Genomic DNA, 25,305 nt, shown 5'->3' with positions numbered 1-25,305 from the left:
ACACAGCCAGTCCAACTAACAAGTAACTCATATCCATTACTAAACTCATGAAGCATGTTTGCATTCCTAAAAGACTTTAGCTAACACTTTGTGACCAACTCCACTGCCAATTCCCTAGTAAACTCAGGTCTAAAGTGAAATGCAATCTTACCAACCTTTCTGAGATACTTAGCAGTTGTATTAGAGCAAATACCTCATCTCACTTTCGCTACATTGCTTTCTTATCCAAAACCGTTAGGCTTATTGCTCTGCTTACACAACTCAAATGTTCTTTGATTTCAAACTTAAGCTTCAAGACCACATTGCTTCTTTGCTTTCTCCTGCTATGATTTTACCTTATTCTGTAAATAAATACACATTCTCTTGATTCTTTTCTGTCACTTGTACTTTCCTGCATAACTTCCATTTCGTATTTCAACCACTTTTCTATCATCTTAAGTATGAGTTCTCTGAGTCTTTCCCCAATAGTATGCCCTTAGGTAAAATAAAAAAACTGTCTACACAATACTTTACAGACCACCTCAAAAATAAGAAGTATATCAGTCTTTTCTTGAGCCCTTATTATATATCAGGCACTGAAATATCAGATAAGTACTGGATAAATATTAATTCCCTTTCTACATTTGCAAAAGGTATACTTTTCAATACAAAGAAGAACTATAAATGTCTCCTGTAACTTTTCAATAGAAAAAGTTTAAATATATATGCTTTTTCACCTACTAATATTATCATAGAAATTTATCAAAAGAACACACTATAACAGATTACTGCTATAGGACCTAGAAGCTTATTAATATTTGGAAGGCAGATTTTATCCTACTTGCTAAAGCAAGGAACCATAAAGAATGTGTTGAGTTAAACAGTCAACAGAAAAGAGGACTGAGGGGCGCGTGGGTGGCTCAGTTGGTTAAGCATCTGCCTTTGGCTCAGGTCATGATCCCAGAGTCCCAGGATCGAGCCCCACATCGGGCTCCCTACTTGGCGGGGAGTCTGTTTCTCCCTCTGCCCCTCCCCAGCTCATACTCCCTCTGTCTCAAATAAATAAAATCTTTTTTTTTTTTTTAAAGATTTTATTTATTTTTTTGACAGAGAGAGACATAGCGAGAGCAAGAACACAAGCAGGGGGAGTGGGAGAGGGAGAAGCAGGCTTCCTGCAGAGCAGGGAGCCCGATGCGGGGCTCGATCCCAGGATCCTGGGATCATGACCTGAGCCGAAGGCAGACGCTTAACGACTGAGCCACCCAGGCGCCCAAATAAAATCTTTTTAAAAAGAAAAGAAAAGAGGACTTAGATTAAAAAAAAATTTTTTTTAAAGAGGGAGACGGGGTGGAGGGGCAGAGGAACAGGGAGAGAATCTCAAGCAGGCTCCAGGCACCAGGCTCCATCTCACAACCCGGAGATCACAACTTGAGCTGAAATCATCAGACACTTAACTGATTAAGCCACCCAGGCACCCCAGATTTCTTAAATTTTATGAAGTTCTTAATTTGAACTTCTGAATAATACAGACAATTAAAGAGATTCCTTTTAGCAATGTCTGACTCCTAATTCCTTAACTATAAATTTTACTTGCTTTGGGCCACATACACTCCCATTAACAGTTCTACTATGATAAGAGCAGTACATACAGACCAATAAATATTTTACAGCTTATAATCAGTATCACAGTCATGAGTTATCTAAACAAATAAAACACTTCTGATAGCCTTTAAACATAAGGAGTCTGATATGAAAAATAGTATGACTGCCTATAAAGTTCATTGGTAGTTCAAGTCCCAAATTCCCAATTAAAATATTTTTTTGTATTTTCTACATCAACAACAAAAAAACTTAAAAGAATAAAAGAAACTAAAACACAGACTAAAGGTAAGGAGAAAAACAACAAAAATGCAAAAGTGGTTTTGAAAAATACCATAAAACATCTAAAACTTAAGCTTAAAATAGTGCACGCCTTTAGAACATATTACTGGGGCATGGGAATAGTCTAGCAAAATAAATCCAGCCAGTAAACTATACTCAGAGTAACTATAAAATGTACATCCAACCTGGGCCATCTGCAAGAGTGAAAGGGGGTACTATTTATACTTGGACAAGAGGCATGAGCCAGATTGTCTCAAGCAAACCCAGACTTATAACTGCCCTTCTAAAACATCTTTAAAGATAAATGATCCCGTTTAACCAGTAAGATGCATAAGGTGATAGGAAAAGCCAACACTTCCTAATGATATGCTGTATTAAATACTAATTTTTGATTAAGGAGTAATATTTTTCAGGAATTGTTACTAGTCATCGAACCCGTTTTCTTACAAGGAGGTCTAGTGGACTATTCTAGAGCCACAGCAACTCCTGACTTACCAAATCTAAAAAAAATAATAAAAGTTAAACATTTAAACAGTGTGGGCAGGTGTCATTCTAAGAACTTTACAAATTAGCTCATTCAGTCTCCATAAAGGGAACTTTTATTCCTGAAAGACAGGGCCTTTTATCCCTATTTTACATGAGAAAACTAAAGCACAGAGAAGTTAAATTAAGTGGGGAAGCTGAAGATTCCACAATGCATTCTTACCTATAGCACTCTGTTACTACTACTGCTCTTTTACTGGGAGGACTGGGGGCCCATTATGGGGGCCCATTATTGTTCATAAACACACAGAACAGAGTAGAGCTCAGAAGTGTCTGCAGTCTGTGAGCAGAGTCTGAGCGAACAGGATTAAGCATCTGTGATGTAATTCTTCTTCACCACCGGTCAGGCGTCAGCAAACACGGGCCTGGGAACTTGCTGTTACTTGTGATAAACAGAAACCATTTATTCCACTCACGATAATGCTCTACCCTGTGCCACGGGCTATTGCAGGTTGTTACAGGATAAGGATGATAACAAAAATGATGATGATTATAATAAGCTAACACTAATAGCGTATATACATATATGTCAGGTACCCATCCACGCTCAGTAACACATTAACCAATATAATCATCCTCACAACTCCATGAGGTAGGTAGTTTTACAGATGAGAAAACTGACACCCGGGGAAGCTTGCTAAAGGACACACAGCAAGCTGACAGAACATGGATGGAAACCCATGCTCTTAACCACTACATTATTTTATAAAGGATAACGTTTGCCCAGTGGTAAATTCACATAATAAAGTGAATTATACCAGAGCTTTACTATATTACATCATAAAACAAGAGTTTCTGGTTTTTTGGTGGGTAGGCCACAGAATCAAGTGTTAATAACTGCTTGTTAGGTGAATATAGGTAAGTTACATAATATATCGCAACCTTCCTCCAAAACAAAAGAATGGTTTGGATTCTAGCTCTAAGATCCCTTCTACTACAAATATTATTTCTCTGAATACAAATTTCATATCAGGTCTATAATTACAACATAAACTACTCTCTGAAAACATCTAATTTTTAAAAATCTATTTCTGCTAAAGTACCAAAGATTTCTAGCTATGTGCCACCTTTAAAAAATGACACAGATGTATATTTAAATATGAGTTGTTATGATGAGCAAAAATACAAAGAGTTAAATTCACTGCTTGAACGGGGGATTTAAGTGGAAATAATTAAGTGACTTGCTAAAACCTGCCCTGTAAATCTAGCTCCAAAGGAACAACATCTGGTGTAAAATCAAGCATCAGTATTTTTATTTTGTAAATGAGAGTTTTATCATATTTTTGGATTAAATATTTGATAATGAAAACTTTCTGTACTCTAGTTTTGTATTATGTCTTAGGGTCAATTTTCCCCTCTCTCAGAAGAGTACCAATCGAATTACTCAAGAAAAATAAGGGGGGATAAAAAGAAAAAAAAATAGGGAAATGATTTGGCTTACCACATCTGTTTTACAACCAACATCTTAAGAACATAACTAACCCACAGAATTTAAAAACACTACTTGTCCTAAAACCAGGTGTATTTTATAAAACAGATAAAAAATGCAAAACAAGAATGGTAGCAAATATAACCATGAAACTAATATGAACCCATGACACTACCTTAAAGAAATAGTGATAAATTATATATATATATCTCAAATGTTCTGTGGCATTTTACTTAATTAGAAAATGCTGTAACATACAGAAATTCACAATGACTGAACATTCATCTCTTCAGTTCTTTGGGGTATTAAGTCTTCTGTTGGAGTTTAACTGCATGCTGCAATCATTTTAGGGTATAGGTAGCTCAGAGTAGTTTTGCTAAAGACCTCCTTATTCTTCCTTGCCAGTGTACCACCGTCCCAGTGCAACAATGCTTTATACTCAACAGATCTTTAATAAACATATACAAACCTCACAAAACACCTTCCATCCCCCAGTCAGAATGATAAGAACAAAGAAAAAAGTTCTCAGGATCTTCCAAGATGCTACATCCTTTCAAAGGAAATAAAAACAACAGTAACTAACAGCTATCTAGCACTACTCTAAGTATACCAAGCACTACTCTGAGTATTTTATGAATTAATTTAGTCCTCAAAACAATCCTATGAGGCAAGTGCTTTATTATTAATACTATTGCCCAGGGAAACTAAGCCCACAGTAGTTAAGTAATTGCTTGAGAGTAAGAAATCCTAAGAATTAAACTACGTCTTTAAAATTCTATCAAAGATTTTTAGTTGACTAAATGAGGAAATAACTACTAAACAAAATAACAAAATTGATAATATATCAAACCACCTCAAACAACCCTAAAAAGTGGGTATTGTTATATTCATTTTACAAATCAAAATGGACAAAGATAAAGTTCTTGCCCAAGATCACAGACTAAAAATCAGCAGGGCCAAAATATAAATCTAGCTTTGAGAAACTCTGAATTATGGCTTCTTCCATTAAGCCACTATTTCCCAAACTTGAGGCATCCGCACACCACCTTCACAGACTCCACCATCCATGGGCTATTTGTGTTAAGTTCTTAATATTTCTTCATTATATTGGGACTTAAGAAAAGTTAATACTTTTTTTTTTTTTAAGATTGATTTATTTTAAAGAGAGTCCTAGTGGGGAGAAGGGCAGAGGGAGAAGGACAGAATCCTTAAGCAGACTCCATGCTGAACATGGAGCCCAACTCAGGGCTCGATCCCAAAACCCTGAGATCATGACCTGAGCCCAAACCAAGAGTCAGACACTTAACCAATTGAGCCACAGGCACCCCTTAATACACTAATTTAAAAGGAACTTGTATCACAATATAAATAAAAAATAAGTATCACTTGAAATAAACAGAAGATAACAGAAACAGTAACAAGTTCAAGGAAAACAAAACTGCTATTTAATTTCAGCTAAATAACACTGTCTGCAAAATACGCTTGGGGCTCCATCAAGGTCTGCCTGTAAGAGAGTAACGTGTTAGGAAGGTGTTAAAAAGGTGTTAAAGACTTACGAGTACCAAACTGAAATTTCTGCTTCATCAGACCTGGAAAACAACTGAAAAACGAACAGCTTTCTTACTGTGTGCTTTCACATCTTGTTGGGTGCATATCCCACACTTTAGGAAGAACAAAGGTTTTCTACTGCCTCCCTTAAACCAAGTATGCAGCCATGCTTGCAGTCTTTCTTATACTCACATTTTAGAGAATGCTCTAACACAAAAAGAAGGCAGACTGGTTATTATAATTAGTAGCACTATAGGAACACCTCATCAAAATGTTCTCTAAAGTACACAGTGGGCCCTGGGAAGCACACAAAGTTCTAACACACATCCCCCACTCTCAAGGAACTTCTGACCTAGTTGTAAACACACACACGATTGAAAAATATAAGCCATGATATAAGGCTGTAATTTTACACATCAAAATGGCTGGCGTCTTAAATACAAAGTTTTGTCATCAAATGGAGCTGGATTTGAATCCCAGTTCCTGTTGAGCATATAACCTCTGAAGCCCCAGGTTCCTCAGCTATAAAACAGAAATAACGCCTGTCCTCTAAGTTAAAATTAATCATATGCCAAAAAGCTCAACATCTGGCTCATAACAGATGCTACATAATTAGGACTTGATACTGTAAGAATTACAGAGGGACTACTACGGGTTGAAAATATTATTATGGGGGGTGGGGGAAGGAAGCCGGATCTGGACCTTAAAGAACGGACACGTTTTTGCTAAGTCTAAACAAGATGGGCATTCTCATTTCAGGGCCTGGGGGAGGGGCAGTGCCACCAATGGGTCAAAGCAGAGACTGCAATGGTGGCGAGGTAGCAAACTGGACAGAACTCAAGGGTGAGGGCTCTGAATGTGACTAATTTTTACTGAGCATTTTTGAAGAGTGTCATATAATTTTTTAGCAACTCACTTATCTATTCTTTAACAATTACAGAAAAGCTAGTTAAGATTTAGGAGGCTACTGCAGTAGTTGAGCAATAAGCTGGTAAGAGCTCAGGTGGGTAATGCGAAAGACAGAAAAGAATGATTAGCTGACACCTTTCAAAGAGAAAATCTGAAGGATCTCACATGTTGAACATAAGGAAAGGAGGAGTCAAAGCTAATTCTGAACAAGAGAAAGAGACACGGTAGGAAGACAGTCAGGATGCTAAAGACATAATAACAGAATAATTCAGGATCAGGGGGAGCAAAAAAAAAGAGAGAATATCCACCAAGAAGTAATTCAGTGTCAACTGCAAGGAAATGGTAAAATAGAGTAAGACTTAAGAATTTGGTGACTAGGATAAAAGTGAACTTCAAGAATATCCTTTTTTAGGGGTACCTGGGTGGCTCAGTCAGGCATCTGACTCTTGATTTCTGCTCAGGTCATGATTTCAGGGTCATGAGATCGAGCCCCGTGAGTCAAGCCCCAGGTCGGTTCCAAGTGTGTGGGGCGTGGAGCCTGCTTAAGATTCTTCTCCTTCAGCCCTTCCCCACCTCTTAAAAAAAAAAAAAAAGAATATCCTTTTTTAAAAGAAGGGAGAATGGGGGTAATACAAAAGTTAGACTACTAGTGGTTAAGGAGAGTATACAGGCAGTAGAGAAGAAATCTGGGTCATCTGTTATTTGGCAGTAAAAGGAAGAAGAAAAATAGGGAAGGCAGCTCCATGGGTGTGCAGGGTCAAATGAATACAGGAAGCAAAAAAAGAGCACTATGTAGAAAATAGCCATGATACAATACAATTAGTAACTATGACAATGCTACTTTGGCCATTTGTTACATGCAAATGAGAAACAGGATGTTTGAATTCACTCTAGAATCAAGTCTTAGGGGGAATCTGCAGAAATGTGATGAGGAAAGTAAAAGATTTCTAACTCCAGGGGTTCAAAACTGTGGGTAGTAACAGAAAAGCCAATCACAAACTCCCTTCCTCTGGCTATTAAATCCTTAGATTTTTGCAGGGAAGCAGAGAAAACAGTAAGCCCTTATGTTTCAAAGGTTTCACATCAGCAATTTCCATTATTCCTGTGAGATTTATACAGACCATGACAGATGGTATAACCTGTCATTTTGACGTGGCACAAGTCTCAGTGGCCTGTGCTACGGAATGTGCTATCCGTGTGTGATACCGTGTCAGTGTGCCTCGCACCCTCATCTTTAAGTGGGTCTGTGGTCTTCCACTTTCAGCCAGGTACACTGGAACTCGACAGAAGTTGTGCTTCATTCTATTTTATAAAAGAAAGTATATGCTGTAGTGCCAAGATATCCAGATTCTACCATAATTTCTTTCTTTAACTGCCCACCAATTCCTAGTTTTGTTTCTCGTTAAACTACTTATAGTCACTGCTATAAAAAAAGAAATTGGGGGAGGGGGAGGTTATGAAAGGGATGAAGGGGGAAACTGGCAATGTCGGTCAGCAAAGCACCAAAGTCAGACCTCAGAGAATTCTGTGCTATTTGTTCCTGTTCTTGCCACCTCCCCTCTTCTCTTCTCATGCCCAGAATGTTGACTGGGGCGGGCAGAGAGAGTACCCATAGTGCTGGCAGAGGAACATCCAAGGCTGCAAGCTTCACCACCCCCACTTTTCACTTCCCTCAGTGAGGAGTCCAGACTTGCCTTAATTCATCATCCCAATCACGTATATGAATGCACAGCAATAAGCAGGGCTAAGCAACTGGCTTACCCAAAAAAGCTGGCTATGTTTTCTAAACATCTACTATGTGCTTTTGCTGCTCTAGACATCATGAGGTCACGAAAGAAAAGAAACCTGAATTTTATTCAGTTTGCTTACAATATCGTCAAGATGTAAATCTCCTGGAAAAGCAGCTATACAATGACATAAATGAACAAAAAGCAACCTAGTGTGAAACACGTACAAAAGTATGGGTAGGAGACAAATTAAAGTCTCAGAGTGAGGGTGAGGTTGTTCAAATTAGATTTCCAAAGTCTACAAAAGCTAACTCATGTTCTGAAAAAGGGGGAGGATGGAAGTTGGGGGAGGGTACTGCAGATAAAGTAGCACGATGAGAAGCCGATGAAGAACAAGTAACTGTGAGAAACAGGAAACAGATTTGTTGGGTGGGAACACACAGTCTATGTTAAGAGAATAATCAGAAACAAGATTGTGAGACGTGGGGGTGAGTTGGTAGGTAACTTTAAGGCTGGTAGACAGGACTACTCAGATTTGATAGCTCTGTTGCCAGGCCAAGCATTTTATGAGAATGCTATGCTTTCCCTCCCAAAGTGTCAACTAAATTAAATTAGAAACTACTGACCTATTTCCTTATTTAGATTGTCTACCACTTCCTGCTTATTGTCAAATTCAAAAATTAGAAATTATGCCTCTGAAGGGCAGAGAAACTCGTGACTTTAGTACTAAAGTGAACCATGATTAATCTTAAGAATTAAGAGAACAGCCTTGAGGTACAGTGCCTTAAAGAAAAGTTATCAGTATGCATGCTCACTATATCTGATTAGAGTCACCTGAACAACTTCAAAAGTATTAACTAGCACACTCAGTCTAATTGAAAGATCTATACAATCTTGTCTCAGAGTTTTCATATGTTCAAAGAGGCTCATACACTGTCGTTCGGAATTTTTTTTTAAAGATTTTATTTATTTATTTGTCAGAGAGCAAGAGAGCATAAGCAGGGGGAGCTGCAGGCAGAGGGAGAAGCAGATTCCCTGCTGAGCAGGGAGCCCGATGCGGGGCTCGATCACAGGACCCCGGGATCATGACCTGAGCTGAAGGCAGACACTTAAGCAACTGAGCCACCCAGGCGTCCTTGTTCGGAATTTTTAAAGTAGTATGATAAAATGATGACGTTAGGCTAAAGACCCATCAATGTACTGATGAGGAATGAAGGCCTGAAGTGCCAATTAACCAGTCCAATAGGTTTTGGGTGCCTATCATGAACAGAGATATGAAGGAAACAAACAAGGATAAGTTAATATTTGCCTTCAAGTTGCTTGCCACCTAACAAGGAAAACATACACATGAACAGAAGGCCGTATACAAGTTGTATACAAGCGCTAACACACAGAACAGTGTGGGAAAAATTATAGGAGGAGGGTTATCTCGGGATAATTAGGGAAAAGTAAGAAGATGTCAAAATAAAACAAAACAAAGCACGAGTGGTATATTATAAAGTTTTTGAATTATTATTTCAAATAATCTCTAATTCCATGAAAGACAATATAACATTACAGAGATGTTCTTGATGACTCAGATTATTTAGATAAATGTTATGTCCGGGATAAAGATTATAAAGGAAACCAAATGACTTTATTATTATTATTATTTTATTTATTGGAGAGCAAGCGAGAGAATCAGTGAGAGAGAAAGAGAGAGCACAAGCAGGGGGGAGGGCAGAGGGAGAAACAGGACCCTGGGATCATGACCCGAGCTGAAGGCAGACGCTTAACCGACTGAGCCACCCAGGTGCCCAAAACCAAAGGACTTTAAAAAATGAGTTAGTTTGCATATATCTCAATATAGAAATGAACTCATCATGAGAGGGATTTGTTCTGGATACAAAGGAAGAATAAATAAAATCTCAGTAACAATGTGGAGAATGTGTAAGAAAAATCTGGTCAGAGTTAACCAAAAGTCTAAATTAAAAAATATTTTTGAAAGTAATATACAAACTTGTCAGCAAGTAATCTGACTTCCACTCTTACAGCTCCGTGAAACCCAATACTGAGTCTTGTAGCATGTGACAGACTACTCTTTTCCATGACACACTCTTTCTTTCCTTGCTTCTCTGCTCATTTCCCTCCAAAACTCCAAGCAGCTACCTCAGGCTTCCTCTTGTTACCCTTCTTTTACTCAACAAAGTCATCCTGGCTGATCTCTATCTATGGCATAAGCTGCAGCCTCTACGTTAAGGAGATCCAAACCACGTTTCCATGAACTTTCTCCCAAGTTTCAGTCCTCTGGTGCTAATAAGCAGGACCTCAAAAAAGTCAGATGAATGAATGTTACCCAGATTTCCTAGGGGAGATCTTGACTAACTTTGCTTTAGCAAATAAAACAGTTCGGTTTAACAATCTATTAGAATGTTCTTTGTCTTTATATAAAAGTTTTACATAAAAATACTTTTGAATTCGATCCCTTTATTTTAATAAAATTAATATACTTAGCAAACTAAGCAATACCTAGGAAGTAAAACACAGTGGTTAAAAACAGGACTACTTAAATCCCAACTCTACCATTTACTAGCTGTGTGATCTTGGAGAAGTTACCTACCCTCTCCGTGTCTTCATTTTAAAAACAGAGATAATACACTGTACCCACACTGAGAACGGACTGAATGAATACTAGTAAAGGGGCAAAACAGGAGCGGGCACATAGTAGGCACTACACAACGGTCTTTGTTACACTGTTACTGTTTTATTATCATTACAGTATTAAAGTTAGTGATAAGCAAACATACTTCTGAAGAAAAAAGATAAATTTATCCTCACTCATTCATCAAATATTCACTCAACAAATATTTACCCCAAAATGTGTCTGGGATATGGTCATGAACCTGGTAGGAACAGTTACCCTGCTGGATTGCCGGAGCTTAGGAGAAAAGATTTAAGTTTACCAGAAGGGTGGGAACCAAGTCTCCTTCACTCATCCCTATATATTCAGTGCCCTGGCTGCATACATTGGTGCATGTGTTTAATAGTGACTGCTGAATTAATGAATATGTTATTATGGAATATTAAATAGGAAAAAAAATGTTTTGAATACACGGAGAACAGGATTCAATAGAACCATCCCCTAAGTAAAATGGTATAGCGATGCTACAGCTACAGGGTTACTGACCTTCAAGGAATCTGTTCACAAATCTTCAAGAATTCACTAATTCTAGAGTATCATAAAAACATATATTTTCTTATTAATGAAATGGGAATAACAATACCTGGCAGGCTTATTATAAGGATTAAATGAGATCTTGTGTTAAATAAGAACCACAAAGCTGCAAAGAGATGCTGATGGCAACTGGTAGGTAGGCTAGACTATTCTAGCTCCAAGACTCATTCCTCAGCCAAAATGCAATCACACCATGTGTGGATGACTTTGGGGATTGCCTGCAAATAGCTAGCAAACCCCTTACATTAAATGTGCAAATGCTTTTGGGTTCAACATCCAAGGCTCAACTTTTTGGAGGCTACACTAATTTCAGGCAAAAATTATACTTCCACATCCACCTTGCCTTGTTAATGGTCTCTAGAATATTTCAGAAAAACTCTGAGGTCTTAAGTGAAAATACCTAAACCTCTACGGCAAAAGTGCAATTTACCATTTACCGTGAAAGAACATTTCAAATACAATGAAGTTTGCAATCTTCATTTTTAGTGAATGGCTCATTTAGAAACCACCATCAAGTCTGCACAAGCTTTAAGGCCACCCCGCTGCTACTCTCAAGCTCTGAAATGCCCACTGAATCTTGCTAACAGAGATGGATGGAACATGGCATCTCACTGAGCACATCCAAAATTCAGCACAATGTCTCCCCACAAAACTACAGAATCTTCCTCACACTTCTTTATTTCTATTAATGGTTATCGCCATTCTGCAAGCTACATAAGTTCAAAACCTTAAAATCATCCTTTATTATAGCCTTTTGGTGGTATACATTTCAGGAGGACAAATCCTCTAATTCCATAGTAAAAGGGTGAAACCAATGGCATTACTGATAGGATCAAAGGATTGGGGGCAGTTATTATTAATTTCACACAACAAAAATAATAAAAGATATAAATCTAGGCTTAGAATACGGAAAGATTTTCACTATTAAAGCCAAGATCCTATAAATTATAAGTTTTCTTATATAAGCAGAGCTTGACTGAATGAAACTTATTTGATCACCCTCTTAGAACCAGGCACTTTGCTAGATGTTTACACTTCACTTTGGTATTATAAACTTCTGGTGTTATCTGGTATTATCCTCAATCTACAAACGAGGAAATGGGAGTCTTCAAGAGAGGTTAAGTTACCTGTTCAGGGCAAGAGAGTTAATAAGTACCAAGTAGAGATCTAGAACTGTCACATTCCTATTTTGACTATACTGTACTCAATACCTGTTAACATAGAATATTATAAGGGTGTTATAATAAAATATTTTTCTATGGAATATAATTAAGTGCTCTAAAAAAACCAAATTCTTCTTTTTCTTTTTTTTTTTAAGAGAGGGAGAGAGAGAAGGAGGGGGGCAGACAGGAGAGTAAGAAAGAATCTTAAGCAGGCTCCACGCCCAGCACAGAGCCCAAAGGGGGGCTCCATTCTACAACCCTTAGATCATGACCTGAGCCGAAATCAAGAGCTGGACGCTTAACCACTGAGCCACCCACGTGCTCCAAATATGAATTCTTATAAATCAACTATTAAAAAATACAATATCAATAAACACGTGAGTTTAAGCAAACCTCTGATCCTTCTAGTCATAAATGAGACACGAAGAAAAATCAATTATACTTAGTTTCTAGACAATGATTTCTTTTTTTAAGGATACAGAGATTTCTATTTCCACATACAACATTTGACATAATCCATGGACAAGAAGCAATAATTACTCTTAGCAGTAATCACTCTTAGATCAGTGCTGTTAGCTTTTTATCCAAAGCAGTATATGCATATAATCGTGAGGATTGAGTCCCAGATCTACTTATGCAAACTCAGACTGGATACAACAATTCAGAAACACAAAGACACCAAATCAGTGCTTCAAAGTAACATTAGAAGCTTTTTAGCCTGGAACACCTGGGTGGCTCATGGTTAAGCATTTGCTTTCGGCTCAGGTCATGATCCCAGGGTGCTGGGGCTGAGTTCCACATCGGGCTCCCTGCTCAGCCAGGAGTCTGCTTCTCCCTCAGCCTGCAGTTCCCCCTGCATGTGCGCTCTCTATCTCTCTCTCTCTCGGATAAATAAATAAATAAATAAATAAATAAATAAATAAAATCTTAAAAAAGCTTTTCGCTTACAAAGATTCATGATGGTGACAGTGATTATTTCTTAATTTTTTTTAAGATTTACTTATTTGAGAGAGAGAGAGAGAGAGGGAGAGAACGCGCATGTGCGCCCGTGCTGGGAGAGGGCCGTGAGGGGCAGTGGGAGAGGAAGAGAGAATCTTAAGCAGACTCTGTACTGAGCACCAGCCAGAGGCAGGACTCCATCCAGGACCCTGATATCATGACCTGAGTGGAAACCAAGAGTCCCGACAGTGATTATTTTAATAGAGGACAACCAGAAGTAGTCCTTCCTGTAGACTAAAACTACTACTTGATTAAATTACTACTTATCAGGCATGATTATTTCAAACTCAGATTATTTTTGAGGCATTACATTTCTGTGATTTTTCCAAAAAATTAATTAAGATACCTGAACTAAGTGTATATAAGTTCACCATACCACCTAAAGTCAACAGAAACCGTTTTTTTTTAATTTAAATTCAATTAGCCAACATATAGTACATCATTAGTTTCAGAGGTAGTGTTCAATAATTCATCAGCTGTGTATAACACCCAGTGCTCATCATATCATGTGAAACTGGTCTTAATTCATTCTAAATCACAATTTTTTCAGCCCCTTCTAAACCAATTAAATAATGTACACATTAAAAAATCTAGTACATATAAGGCAGGCAGAGACAGCACACAGAAAGCAGTGAATAAATGTAAGACAGAATTATTATTCCAGTACTGGTGCTTCATGTAAATATACTTGGTTGTAATGATCTTCATATAGCAGTCTCTTCTACACATAATTATCAATATATCACCTTTCATATGATATCCAGAACATAAGGCCCTTGACAAATGTCAGATTATATAAGTGATATTGATATTGAGGTTTTCTAATTAGAACTATATTATACAGACAGTAGAGGGTCCTTTATTCTCTACCACACTCACCTTCACATCCTCCAAGATGACTATTTCATACATTCCCCTCACCCTGCAAAACTGTTTTCAAAAACATTTATAGTTTTGAGGTATAATTTATATACTATAAAATCTAACCATGGTTAAGTGTATGATTCACCGAATTTTAAGAAAATTCATAGAGTCGTGCATCATCACCACAATCCAATGTTAGAACTTTACCGTCACCCCAAATGTTTTCCTCCAGTGTTTCCACTCCTACCCTGGCCTCAGGTAACCACTATTCTGTATAGATAAGCCTTTTCTAGACATTTCATATAAATGCAACCACACAATATGTACTCTTTTATATCTGGCTTCTATCACTTATCATGTTTTTGACATTCATCTTTGTTGTAGTATTTTGTAATTTGTTCCTTTTTGTTACAGAATTGTATTTCACTGTATGGATATACCATATTTTGTTTATCCATTAATCATTTGATGGACAGCTGGATTGTTTTCCAATTTTTGACTGCTGTGAATAATGCTACTAACAGACATTTACAATTCTTCATGTGTACACATTTTCATTTCTTTTGGGTAGATCCCTAGGAGTGGAATTGCTAATTCATATGATAAGCTTATGTGTAACTTTTTAAGAAACAGCCAAACTGTTTTCCAAAATGGCTATACCATTTACATTTCCAAGAGCAGTGTATAAGGGTTCCAGTTTCTCCACAATACCATGTAATGTCAGTCTTCTTAATTATACTCATTCCAGTGGGTGTGTGACAGCATCATTGTGGTTTAATCTGCATTTCCTTAATGACTAATAATGTTGAACACCTTTTCATATGCTTATTGGCCATTCATACTATCTCCTTTGGTGAAATACCTATTAAAATCTTTTGCTCATTTTTTATTGGGCTTTTTTCTTTATAACTGGGTAGTAAAATTTTTTTATATATATTCTAGATTAAAGACCTTTACCATGTTTGTAATACGCAACTACTTTCTGCCAATCTGTGGCTTGTCTTTTTACTTTCTTAAGTAACCTCTGAAGTGCTAAAGTTTTTAAGCATTTTAATGAAGTCTAATTTGTATTTTCTTTCATGATTCATGCTTTTGGTGTCATCTAAGAACTTTGCCTAACACAAGGTCATAAAGATTTTCTCTAATGTCTCCTAGAATTCTTAGTTTTAGATTTTTTTTTTACTTTTAGATTTTATAATTAAGTCTATGATCTATTTTGAGATAATTTTTGTGTATGGTGTGAAGTAGATACAATAATATGTCCAAGTTCATTTTTTTTAAACATACAGATATCTAACTGTCCCAGCACCATTTGTTGAAGACTATCCTTCCCCCATTAAACTGTCCTGGCACTTTTTCAATAACCAGGTGATCATAAAATGTTAAGGGTTCATTTCTAGACTCTCATTTCTGTTCTATTAATTTTCATGCTTAGTCTTTTTTTTTTTAATTTTTTCCTGATGGGCAACAACTTCATTTTTTAAAAATATTTTTATTTATTTGTCAGAGAGAGGGAGAGAGAGAGAGAGAGAGGCAGGCAGAGGGAGAAGCAGGCTCCCCACTGAGCAAGGAGCCAGACGCAGGACTTGATCCCAGGACCCTGGGATCATGACCCAAGCCAAAGGCAGACGCTTAACCAAATGAGCCACCCAGGCGTCCCTCATGCTTATTAGTCTTATACCAATCACAATGTCTTGATTACTGTAGATTATAGTAAATTTTAAAATTAGGTAGGGCAAATCTTCTATTTTATTTGTTTTCAAAATTGTTTTGGCTACTCTAGGGAACTTACAACCCCAAGATCAAGAGTTGCATGCTGTACCAACTGAGCCAGCTAGGTGCCTCATCTTTTGTTAAATTTATTCCTAAATATTTATTCTTGTTGAGGCTACTGTAAATAGATTTTTTGTTACTTCCATATTCAGATTGTTCCCACTACTAAACTGTTCATCTTGCCTCAGTTTGTAAAAAAAAAAAAAAGTAGAAACTGTTAGGCTAGGATATCCTAACTTTCCTCCACTGAATCTATGTACCTACTTGGTTCTATATCCAGGTTCTTCCTTCTTCTCCCCTTTCAAAATTGAGGAAGGGATCCCTCTTCTGTTAAGACCATCTTGTCCAGTCAGGATTCTGAACAATCTTGCTTTTTCAATACCCTCTCTCCTCATCCTCCTTTCTTCCCTTGTTAATCCTAACAACTAAAATCATGCTGCAGTAATTTTTATACTCAAAAAATAAACAAAAAAAAAGGCTTCCTTTATATCCTCATATACCTCTAGCTTCTACCCCATGTCTATTTCCTTTCATCTGCAAACTTCTTTAAAAAGCTATCTATACACCCTATCTCTAATTCCTGGGCCTTCAGGTATCCCTCAAGTCACTCAAATCTGGCTTCCACCTCTGCCAATCCATGAAACTGGCTCATCAAAGTTACTGATGACCTTTAGACTACCAAACCAATGGCCATATTTCTGCCCACATCTTCTCAACCTCTCAGCCAAACTCAATACAGTTAACTATTCTCTTCTTGAAATACTTGCATTACTTAGGATCCATGACATAATCCAATATACATTCCCAATTTCCCTATAACCACTCTGACTGTCCTTCTTAGCCTCCTTCCTAGAGGCCTTCCAGTTTACCCAACTTAGAAATATGCTGCACTCCTCAGGGTTCTATTTCTAGTCAATCCTTCTTTCCTCTCTATAGTCTCTTCCTTCTCTTCCTCCCTAATTTCATCTGTTTTCATGGCTTTTAAGTATCACTAATAATACATTTATAATCTTGAAACTGACATCTCCAAGCCAAGTATCTTTGATCCTCCCTGGTAGAGGCTTACCTGACAATCTTACAGGATTCTGAGAACCTATGACTGACAAAAACAAAAACAAAACAAAACAAAACAAAACCTCTTCAGCCATCCAATAATGGTGACTTCCAGCAATATCTTTGAGTTCTCCCTTCTCCCTTATGTTCCGTATCCAATCCATTATCATGTCCTCCTATTTTTGTTGCCTCAAAATATCTCAAATATGTCCACTCTTCTCAATCCCACTGCCACCTCACTAATCTAAGCCATTATTATCTCCTCTCTGAGCTACTGCATATCCACTGGCCAATCTGTTTCTGTTTGCCCTGGTATTCTCTTCTCTACATGGCAGGGTAATCTTTAAAAAACGTAATTCAGATGATGCTATTCCCTTACTAAAAACTGTTCATTTTTTCAAATCCAAACTCCTTATTGCTATGTACAAGGTCCTGCAGTATGTGGTCCCTACCATGTCCATCCCCCCCAACAAGGTGCTCCAGCTTTTCATTTCCTCAAACACATTAAGCTCTTCAAGCTTCAGGCCCTTCACATGCTTTCCCTCTTTGTGAAACATCTCATTCTTGCTCCCTTATCTCTGTCCATGTCTCCTCAGAGGAACCTTCCCTTACAACTAAGTAGGTCCTTGGAGTCTGCAATGATTCTCTAGGTACACAGTTCTTTTCCTTCTTAACATTAACATAATCTATGAAGGCAGGAAAGATTTCTGATTTTTTACCACACACACATATATATATATACACATAAACACACACATACACATACTTGCCTGAATATAAATAGTAGCCATCAAGAAGTATTCATGAAAATATACAAAACTAACTTAAGAAAGACATTATGTTTAGCACCTCACAGGTCTGCTCTTCCTCAAAACTTTCTTAATGTAGAGGTCCATGGGATGAGCCTGACTAAATTGGAGGAAGGCTAGCAACAAACTATATGCACAATTTTGTGAACTGTGTTTTCTAAGCAGATGTCTAGTATGTGCACCAGAATTTCAAAGGAAACTGCAATCCAAAAGAGTTAGAAGATACATAATCTAATAAATTCTGGCTTCATCATTTAACAAGGTAGACTCAAATTCAACATAAAGTTAGTTCTTGAAACAAAATGAAGAAAAGATACAGTATTTTGGGGGGTGCCTGAATGGCTCAGTCAGTTAAGTGTCTGCCTTCAGCTCAGGTCATGATCCTGGATTCCCAGGATCGAGCCCCGCATCGGGCTCCCTGCGCAGCGGGGAGTGTGCTTCTCCCTCTCCCTCTGTCTTTCCCCACTGCTCGCGTTCTCTCTCTCGCTCTCTCAAATAAATAAAATCTTAAAATATAGTTATTTTATATAGTATTTTTTAAAGGCCTAAGTCCTATAATTTACTAAATCTCAATGAAACTTAGTGGATGAACTTAAAAAAAGATTTCTGAGCCAAAGTTCTTATTATATCCTGACTTGTATGTCATGCCTATATATGAAACCCGTCAGACATAGATTCTTTATATAGAAGTAAAGGAGGGAAAAGATGAATAAAGATATATCTATCACAGGAAAGGCTACAGAAAATGAAACATATATGAAGGAAAAGATGAGAAATGCCAAGTCTTATCACCCATTTCAAATTTTCACTGCCAAATATCTGAAGAATTAGGAACCACGGACCTTACAGCCCTTTCATTAGTTCCTGCGTGTGTGTGTGTGTGTGTGTGTGTGTGTGTGTGTGTGTGTATAGAGAGAGAGTCACTTCAGCATTCCAGGCTGAAATTCTCCTCAAATCTCCAAAAGAATGTTACAAATCAATGTGTTAAAACTGTGAAGCAACTAATTTCAAGACTGTGCTATGTTCTTAAGTGTGGCTGGCAAGAGGGGCCATTTCGACACTATTAACACCTTTATTTGAAAAACCCAATCCAATCACTTCAGGCTGTGAGAACGAAAATCCAAGACATTAGGTGATCTGTTCAAGGTCACAAGGCTAGCTAAAGACAGGACTGAAACTTGCCTCCCATGTTTAGTGCTCCTTATTACCAGTCTCTCTCTTACAGCTCCATCAAAATGCTGAGCATGAGTTCCCCAAATACTAAGACTCTAACTCTGGGCCATTAATTTAAAAAGAAAAACAAAAGACTAAAACCAGTATGATATGATATAGGAAAAAGAAATTTAAAAAGTAAATATGAAAGCCATTAAGTATGACTTCTCTCACAAACAGTATGATATGTTTTTCAATTGTGTATAGAAAATGTTTGATTAAGGCAAGATTAGTTTTGTAGTTTGTTGTAATTATTTTAGTGATTCAGAAATGACAAAAAAGAAATCACTACTCCAGAATAACAAACCTGACATTTACTTGTATTAAATTTATAACTTTCAACGAACAAATGAGGCTCTGCTTCCCTATTTTAATATTATCACTAATGAGTAGATTATAATTGAACAAATTCAAGAGAAAGACAAAATGGTTTATATTTCATTGTTGTCATTTTTCACCCATTAAATTAACTTGTTATTCAAATATTCTACTGAGATGTTGTTCAACACCAATGACCTAACAGATTCAAACTTTTAGGGGTGAGCAGAGGTACATTGGTTATAACCTTCAATGAAAGAACTGTTAGTACTAGAACCTTTTATCAAGCTATTATGCACTCAAAGTCTATATGAAGTTTTAAACATTTCCCAAAATAGAGGCTTTAAGTAAAAGCTAAGAAAACATAATCATTAGTGCAGTAGCATACCTTCCGTAATCTTAAAAAAAAATTACTTCTGATTTTTAAGCCAATAAATATTTTTTGCTCAGCAAAGAGCAAAATTCCTCATGATTAAATCCTATGAACCAAATTTTTCTCCACCCAGTCCTGTTCCTCTCTGTTGTGGAGCATAATTCCATAAAGCTTTACCTCATCCACTTTGTCTACTGACACACTGTCTCCAAAAACAAACCCTTAAACTCAGCACAAGTCTTACTCTACTATTCCAAAACCAGTGTAATGAATATACTTTAAGATGTCTGTCTGACAGTTGTAATGTAAGTGTCTCTGTGTGCACAGGATATCAACTACAAGAATCTTCCTATTTCTCTGAAGTGGCTGTGTCTCAAGGCAGCATCATATATAAAACTATTCACTATGCAATGAAGGAAATCCATACATAACTCAAAATCAAACAATCTTAAATCTCTATTCTTCAGAAGAACTATGGGCAAACCAATCACATGAAGAGTGCAAGTAGGAAAAAGCTGAAAGGTAGCAAGGAATAATGGTAAAGGAGAGATGCTTTATTCACTAACAAATTATTTAACTTCTCTGCCTATCACATTCCTAGTTAATAAATAAAAACAACACCCACTTCACCGGGTTCTTGTAAGGATCAAATGAGTTCTTGCATGAAGATGACTTCCCAGTAAAAGGAACATAACACGCACTCAATATATACCAGCTCCTTCCTCCTTCAGTTCTGGGCCCTCTGTTCTTTGTTCTCTCTACTCATTCCCCCAGATGACTCAGCCTTCTCATGACTTTCATTAACAAATGCTGAAACCTACTACATCAGTCAAAGCCCTGATGTGTACATGCACGCTCCCAGTGTAAGAAGCTGGTCTCCCCTACCCCTGAGATACTTAGGTGAGAAAGGCAGAGGAAGAGACCCAAATAACTGAATTTCACTGTCGTAACAAGTACTCGGTGTGGACAAATGTCCATGAGTTTCCAACTATCTCCTAGAGACTTCCACTGCCATCTCAAAATGCCAGAAATCAAACTCGCCAGTATCTTTTTTAAAATTGGGCTCTCTTCCTGCCCCTTTTCTAAGTGGTGAGTGGTGTCCAACAGAGACCAATCCTTGCTCTATTCTTCCCTCATGTAAATATCACCAGGTAACCCAGGCCCATCAAGTCTACCTTCATAATTTCTAGCCTCATTTTTGGTCCCGCTGTTACCGCCAGAGTCCGGTGAGGATTTCTCAATCTCAGCACCACTGACTGACATTTGGGCCCAGATAAATCTTTGTTGTAGGGACTGTCCTGTGCATTGCAGGATGTTTAGCGGCATCGCTGGCCTCTCTCCCCTAGATGCCAGTAGAACTGCTCCTTCCCTGCAAGTTATGACAACCAAAAAGGTTTCCAGACAGTGCCAAACGCCCCCGGGGAGGCAAAATCATCCTTCCCACACGATGCCCCCCACTCCTGCCTCTGAGCACCATGACCCAGTTCCTCACCACTTCATACATGCAACAGAGAATGGGTCCCCAAATTCATCTCCAGCTTCTTCCCTCTAACTCCTGTTGCACTGATCTCCTAAAGGTCTTGTAAAGCACAGCTTTTATGAGTCATTTCTCTTAAACTACACCTCCCTGTTACCTTTACAATTAGTTCAAAGCTCTCCACCCAGCCTTGATAATCTGGCCTCAATTAAACATTATCCAACGAAGCACCTCACATAGTGTCTACCCAGCAGCCCTTCAGTAACTCAGACCTGACCTGTTCATCCAGATCTGTTTCCTATTCTACAGCTGTCACCCGGGTTTGGATGCCCATTACCCAGCATCTGTTCCAGACCACCGCACTAGCCTGTTTCCCCCAACTCTCCTCTTCCTCACTCTAGGTCAAAAACCAACAATGAGTCTCCATTGCCTACTGAAATATGAAATCTTCTGTGTTTTCTTTAGGGTCTTTCTTAATATAATGTGGTCTCTTTCTAACTCTATGTTCCATTGTCCCCAAGACATACTCCAACTTCAGCAAAACCTAACAATCTGCTACTACTTGAAAAGGCTCCTACACTTTCTACCTTTTGTCATGTCTTTTTTTCTGTCGGGAAGTCCTCCATCCCAATGCCCTCCCTCCAAACTAATTTAAAGTCCATCTCAATTAAGTCAACCCTAACCCTCTCCTACACATTCACATGGTGCTTTATGTTACACATGTGTATCCCTGTAGTTTATAAAGTCCTGGAGAGATTCTTACTCCTCTTTCGATGCCCTGCAAATGCCTATGGCAGTTAAGTAGCTAACTCAATATATTCGAGTTGACCCAAATGTTTCCCACTTAGAAAGCAACAGGTGGCTGTGTTTTCAGACAATCCCAAACTCTCTTAAGAGAACTAAATCCATAGTCCCTTTTTGTCTCACATTTTATGTCTTAGACCGATTTTTAAGTAAACTGCCTTCAAGATACCCAAAATACCATTTGGTACATATTACTGTAAGAGTTCTGCTTCAGCAAGCTCCGACAGCTTCTAACTTGTAACCGAATCCTGAATATTTCTGCTATTTAAGCCCTTTCTTTATACTGAAAGGCAACCGAAATTTATTTTTGAATGTTAATAAAACTGAGCAAAACGTAAAAATAACTTGATTAAACATATTTCAAGCAAAGGTTACTTAATGCTCATTTGTCTATCCTAAAAAATACACTAAAAGTCCGAAAGTCTTCCGGCACCAAAAGAAAAAAAAAATACGAAAGTCAGTTTATTTCATCTCCCCCCACCCCAAAAACATAAACCGAAATAAAACTTGGGAAGTTCTGCCTTAATTGTAGTTCCTAAATGACTTGAAAGTATGTTTTGCTATTGCTACAAAAAAAGGCAATAGCATTAATGAGCATGTTATGACCAGACCTCTAAAAGTCTAACTCCAAAGCCATATGAGGTGAGCATGGGACCTCACGCTGCCACCACCATTCCTTGGCCAGGGTCAGCAAACTATAGGCCCTGTTTCATATCCCCTGAGTTAAGAACGGTTTTTACATTTTTAAACGGTGGCAAAAAACAAAAACAAAGAATACTGGAGAGACAGTTTGTGGCCAGCAAAGCCTAAAATATTTAATTTTTGTCCCTTTACAACAGCACGAATTTGAGACTCCTAGCTCTTCATATCTAAGACACCCAACTTTTCCTCCCAAGATTTTTTAAAAAGCAATATAAAACACACAAGATTATGCAAAAAGACAGAACTCGTTCAACTTAGTCATAGCGACTGCACAGGCAACTTCTAAAACAGAGACCTTTGTGAACATTTTTATACTTCCAGAATTTTTGTTAGAAGGAACCTGACTCTCATTCTTTAGATGAGCACATTTACACTTGAAGAGTGGAAGTGCCTGGGCCAAAGTCCCACTGCTAGTGAACAACAGAATGGGGTTAAAGACCCAGGCCTCAAAACTCCTGATTCAGTGCTCTCTGCAGTATACTACATTATACCCACGCATATGGCTTTAAGTTTTGGAGATGTGGGTAAGTGGCTTGGATCATCATAAAGATGAAAGCTTAAAACCTGCTCCTGATATGCTGTTTAGACAGACTAGCAACTATGAATCATTAAACAGAGTACCAATAATGTTCACCACATACATTAGATAAGAACTTCTAGGAAACCTATTTTAAAAACATGTGATAGAGAAAGCTTAAAATTTACTGGGCGTGCTCCTCTAGTGCTACAGATCTGACTGAGGCAAATACGCACGTTTGACTTCAGCTACTCAGTACTTACCTCCCAACCCGAACCCACGAGTTCCACCAAATGTTACCGAATGGCAATCGAAAACTGTCCAGTTTACATGAGCCACAGGTTCTATAGTTAATTACAAGTTCTTTCCATACATATCTACTTGCAAACTACTAGCTATAAATTCAAATTTTTGATCTCCCCAAGAATTCAAGCTTCCTTAAGAAAACTGCTTCCTCGATTCCTACAAAACCCACTTTGTGGCGTCTTTTTACCTATACCGATAACTTTACTATCCTGCAGGATCCAGGATTCAAAGACACGGTCGCAATCCAAGATCCTTCATCTGAAGTTGCTCTTCCAGTACTGAAAAACAGATTCTGAGGCGCAGCCGAGAGATACTGGACTCAGGCTCTTCAGAGATTAATACACAGACCTCCGCCCCCCAACCCCCACCGTATCCCTGCATGACTTTTGTCCTCTAACAACGACCCCTCCCCCTCGACCGCGGCGCGAATCCGGGCCGCCCGGGCACCTGCGGCCCCAGCCCGGGGGCACAAGCCCACCGCCGGCGCTGCTGAAAACGGCGCCCACCCCCACCCCCCACCCCCGGAGACGGGCAGCTGGAGGCCGGAGCCGCCGGGAAGCGACCGGTCGGCGTCCGGTAGAGCCCGGGACGCGTCCAGAGGCGAGGGCGGCGGCGTTACCTGGAGGACCACGTCGTTGGGCAGCTGCGCGGCCCGGAATAGCTCCAGCACCCGCCCGTTGGCCGCCACCTTCTTGGTGCTCTCGATGTCGCAGTAGGAGAAGAGATCCGAGTAGTATTTCTGCTCCGCATCGCTCAGCGTTAAGCCTTCCATCTTCGCCTCCGGCTCACGGCCGCCCCGCCCCGCATGCAAGACCCGGGACCTGGCCCCACGACCCTGGGACGGCGGGGGCTGCGCGCGACCCGGCTTCCTCCTCGCCCCGCGAAGCCGCGGGGAGCCCCAACCCCGGCCTCACGCGCCCGAGCAACAGGGCCCGGAGGTCGCGAGGAGGGGGCCCGGCTGGGCTCGGCGCGCCGCCGCCTGCGAGGCCCCGCGCAGTGCCGGGCTCGGCTCGGCGCGCGGCTCCGGCTCCGGCTCCGCGGCCGAAGGGAGGGCGTGGGGAAGGAGGCGGGGGCCGCGGCGGCGCGAGGCACGGGCGGACTCCGCCACCGCCCCCGCCGCGGGTTCGAGTCTCCCCGGCTCCCCGCCGCTTCCCCCCAGACTTCCCGCCTCGGCTTCCCCTTCCGTCCACGCCCCCGGAGCGGCGGCACTTCCCGGAAAGTTGTGGGGCTTCGCGTCTAAAGTTTCGGGGGCTCTGAGCTGAGCGTGGCCGCCGCTCCGCCTCCCTCCGCCGCCATTTACTGCGCCCCGGCCCGGCCCCCGACGCGCCCGCACCAACACTGACAGCGGCGGCCGCGCTCCAGACCCGGATGTGAGGCCGGGAGGAGAGAGCGCGAGAGGGAGAGAAACACCCACCGGGCTGGCTCGGCCGCTCCCGGGAGAGGGGGCCGCAGCGCCCCCTGGTGGCCGGAGCCCCGCGGCGGAGGGCCGAGCGGCCCCCAGCCCCGGGAGGAGGAGCTGGGACCCCGCGGACGTGAGAACTAGGGGTCCACAGCAGCAGCTCATTTTAACACCAAGACAACTTAACACAACCGTTGGTGTTTAGATTGTCTCAAAGCTTCTGACACTAAAGGTTTAATAAACATTCACTGAAAGAGGAACATTGTTCAGGTTATTACTATTGTATCTGTACCTTCTAGATGTCAG

General features: G+C 39.6%; 1 protein-coding gene across 7 annotated transcripts in view; it reads right to left on the bottom strand.

Annotated features, from left to right (window-relative positions):
* The window catches only part of REPS1 (RALBP1 associated Eps domain containing 1), an 86,160-nt gene extending 61,141 nt beyond the window's left edge, over positions 1-25,019 (bottom strand). For 2 of the 7 annotated variants that reach the window (XM_078054664.1, XM_036097892.2), the window contains exon 1: positions 24,220-25,011. In XM_078054664.1, coding sequence (XP_077910790.1) covers positions 24,220-24,372 — 153 coding nt within the window. In that variant the 5' untranslated portion in view covers positions 24,373-25,011. Of the gene's footprint in view, positions 1-24,219 lie in introns of all 7 variants that reach the window. The other 5 variants (XM_078054665.1, XM_036097889.2, XM_036097890.2 and 2 more) reach the window with 5 other exon arrangements.
* Positions 25,020-25,305: the final 286 nt, after the last annotated feature.

This window comes from Halichoerus grypus, chromosome 9, assembly GCF_964656455.1.
Source record: "Halichoerus grypus chromosome 9, mHalGry1.hap1.1, whole genome shotgun sequence".
NCBI classification, from domain to species: domain Eukaryota; kingdom Metazoa; phylum Chordata; class Mammalia; order Carnivora; family Phocidae; genus Halichoerus; species Halichoerus grypus.
This window is presented reverse-complemented; position numbering and strand designations above follow the sequence as displayed.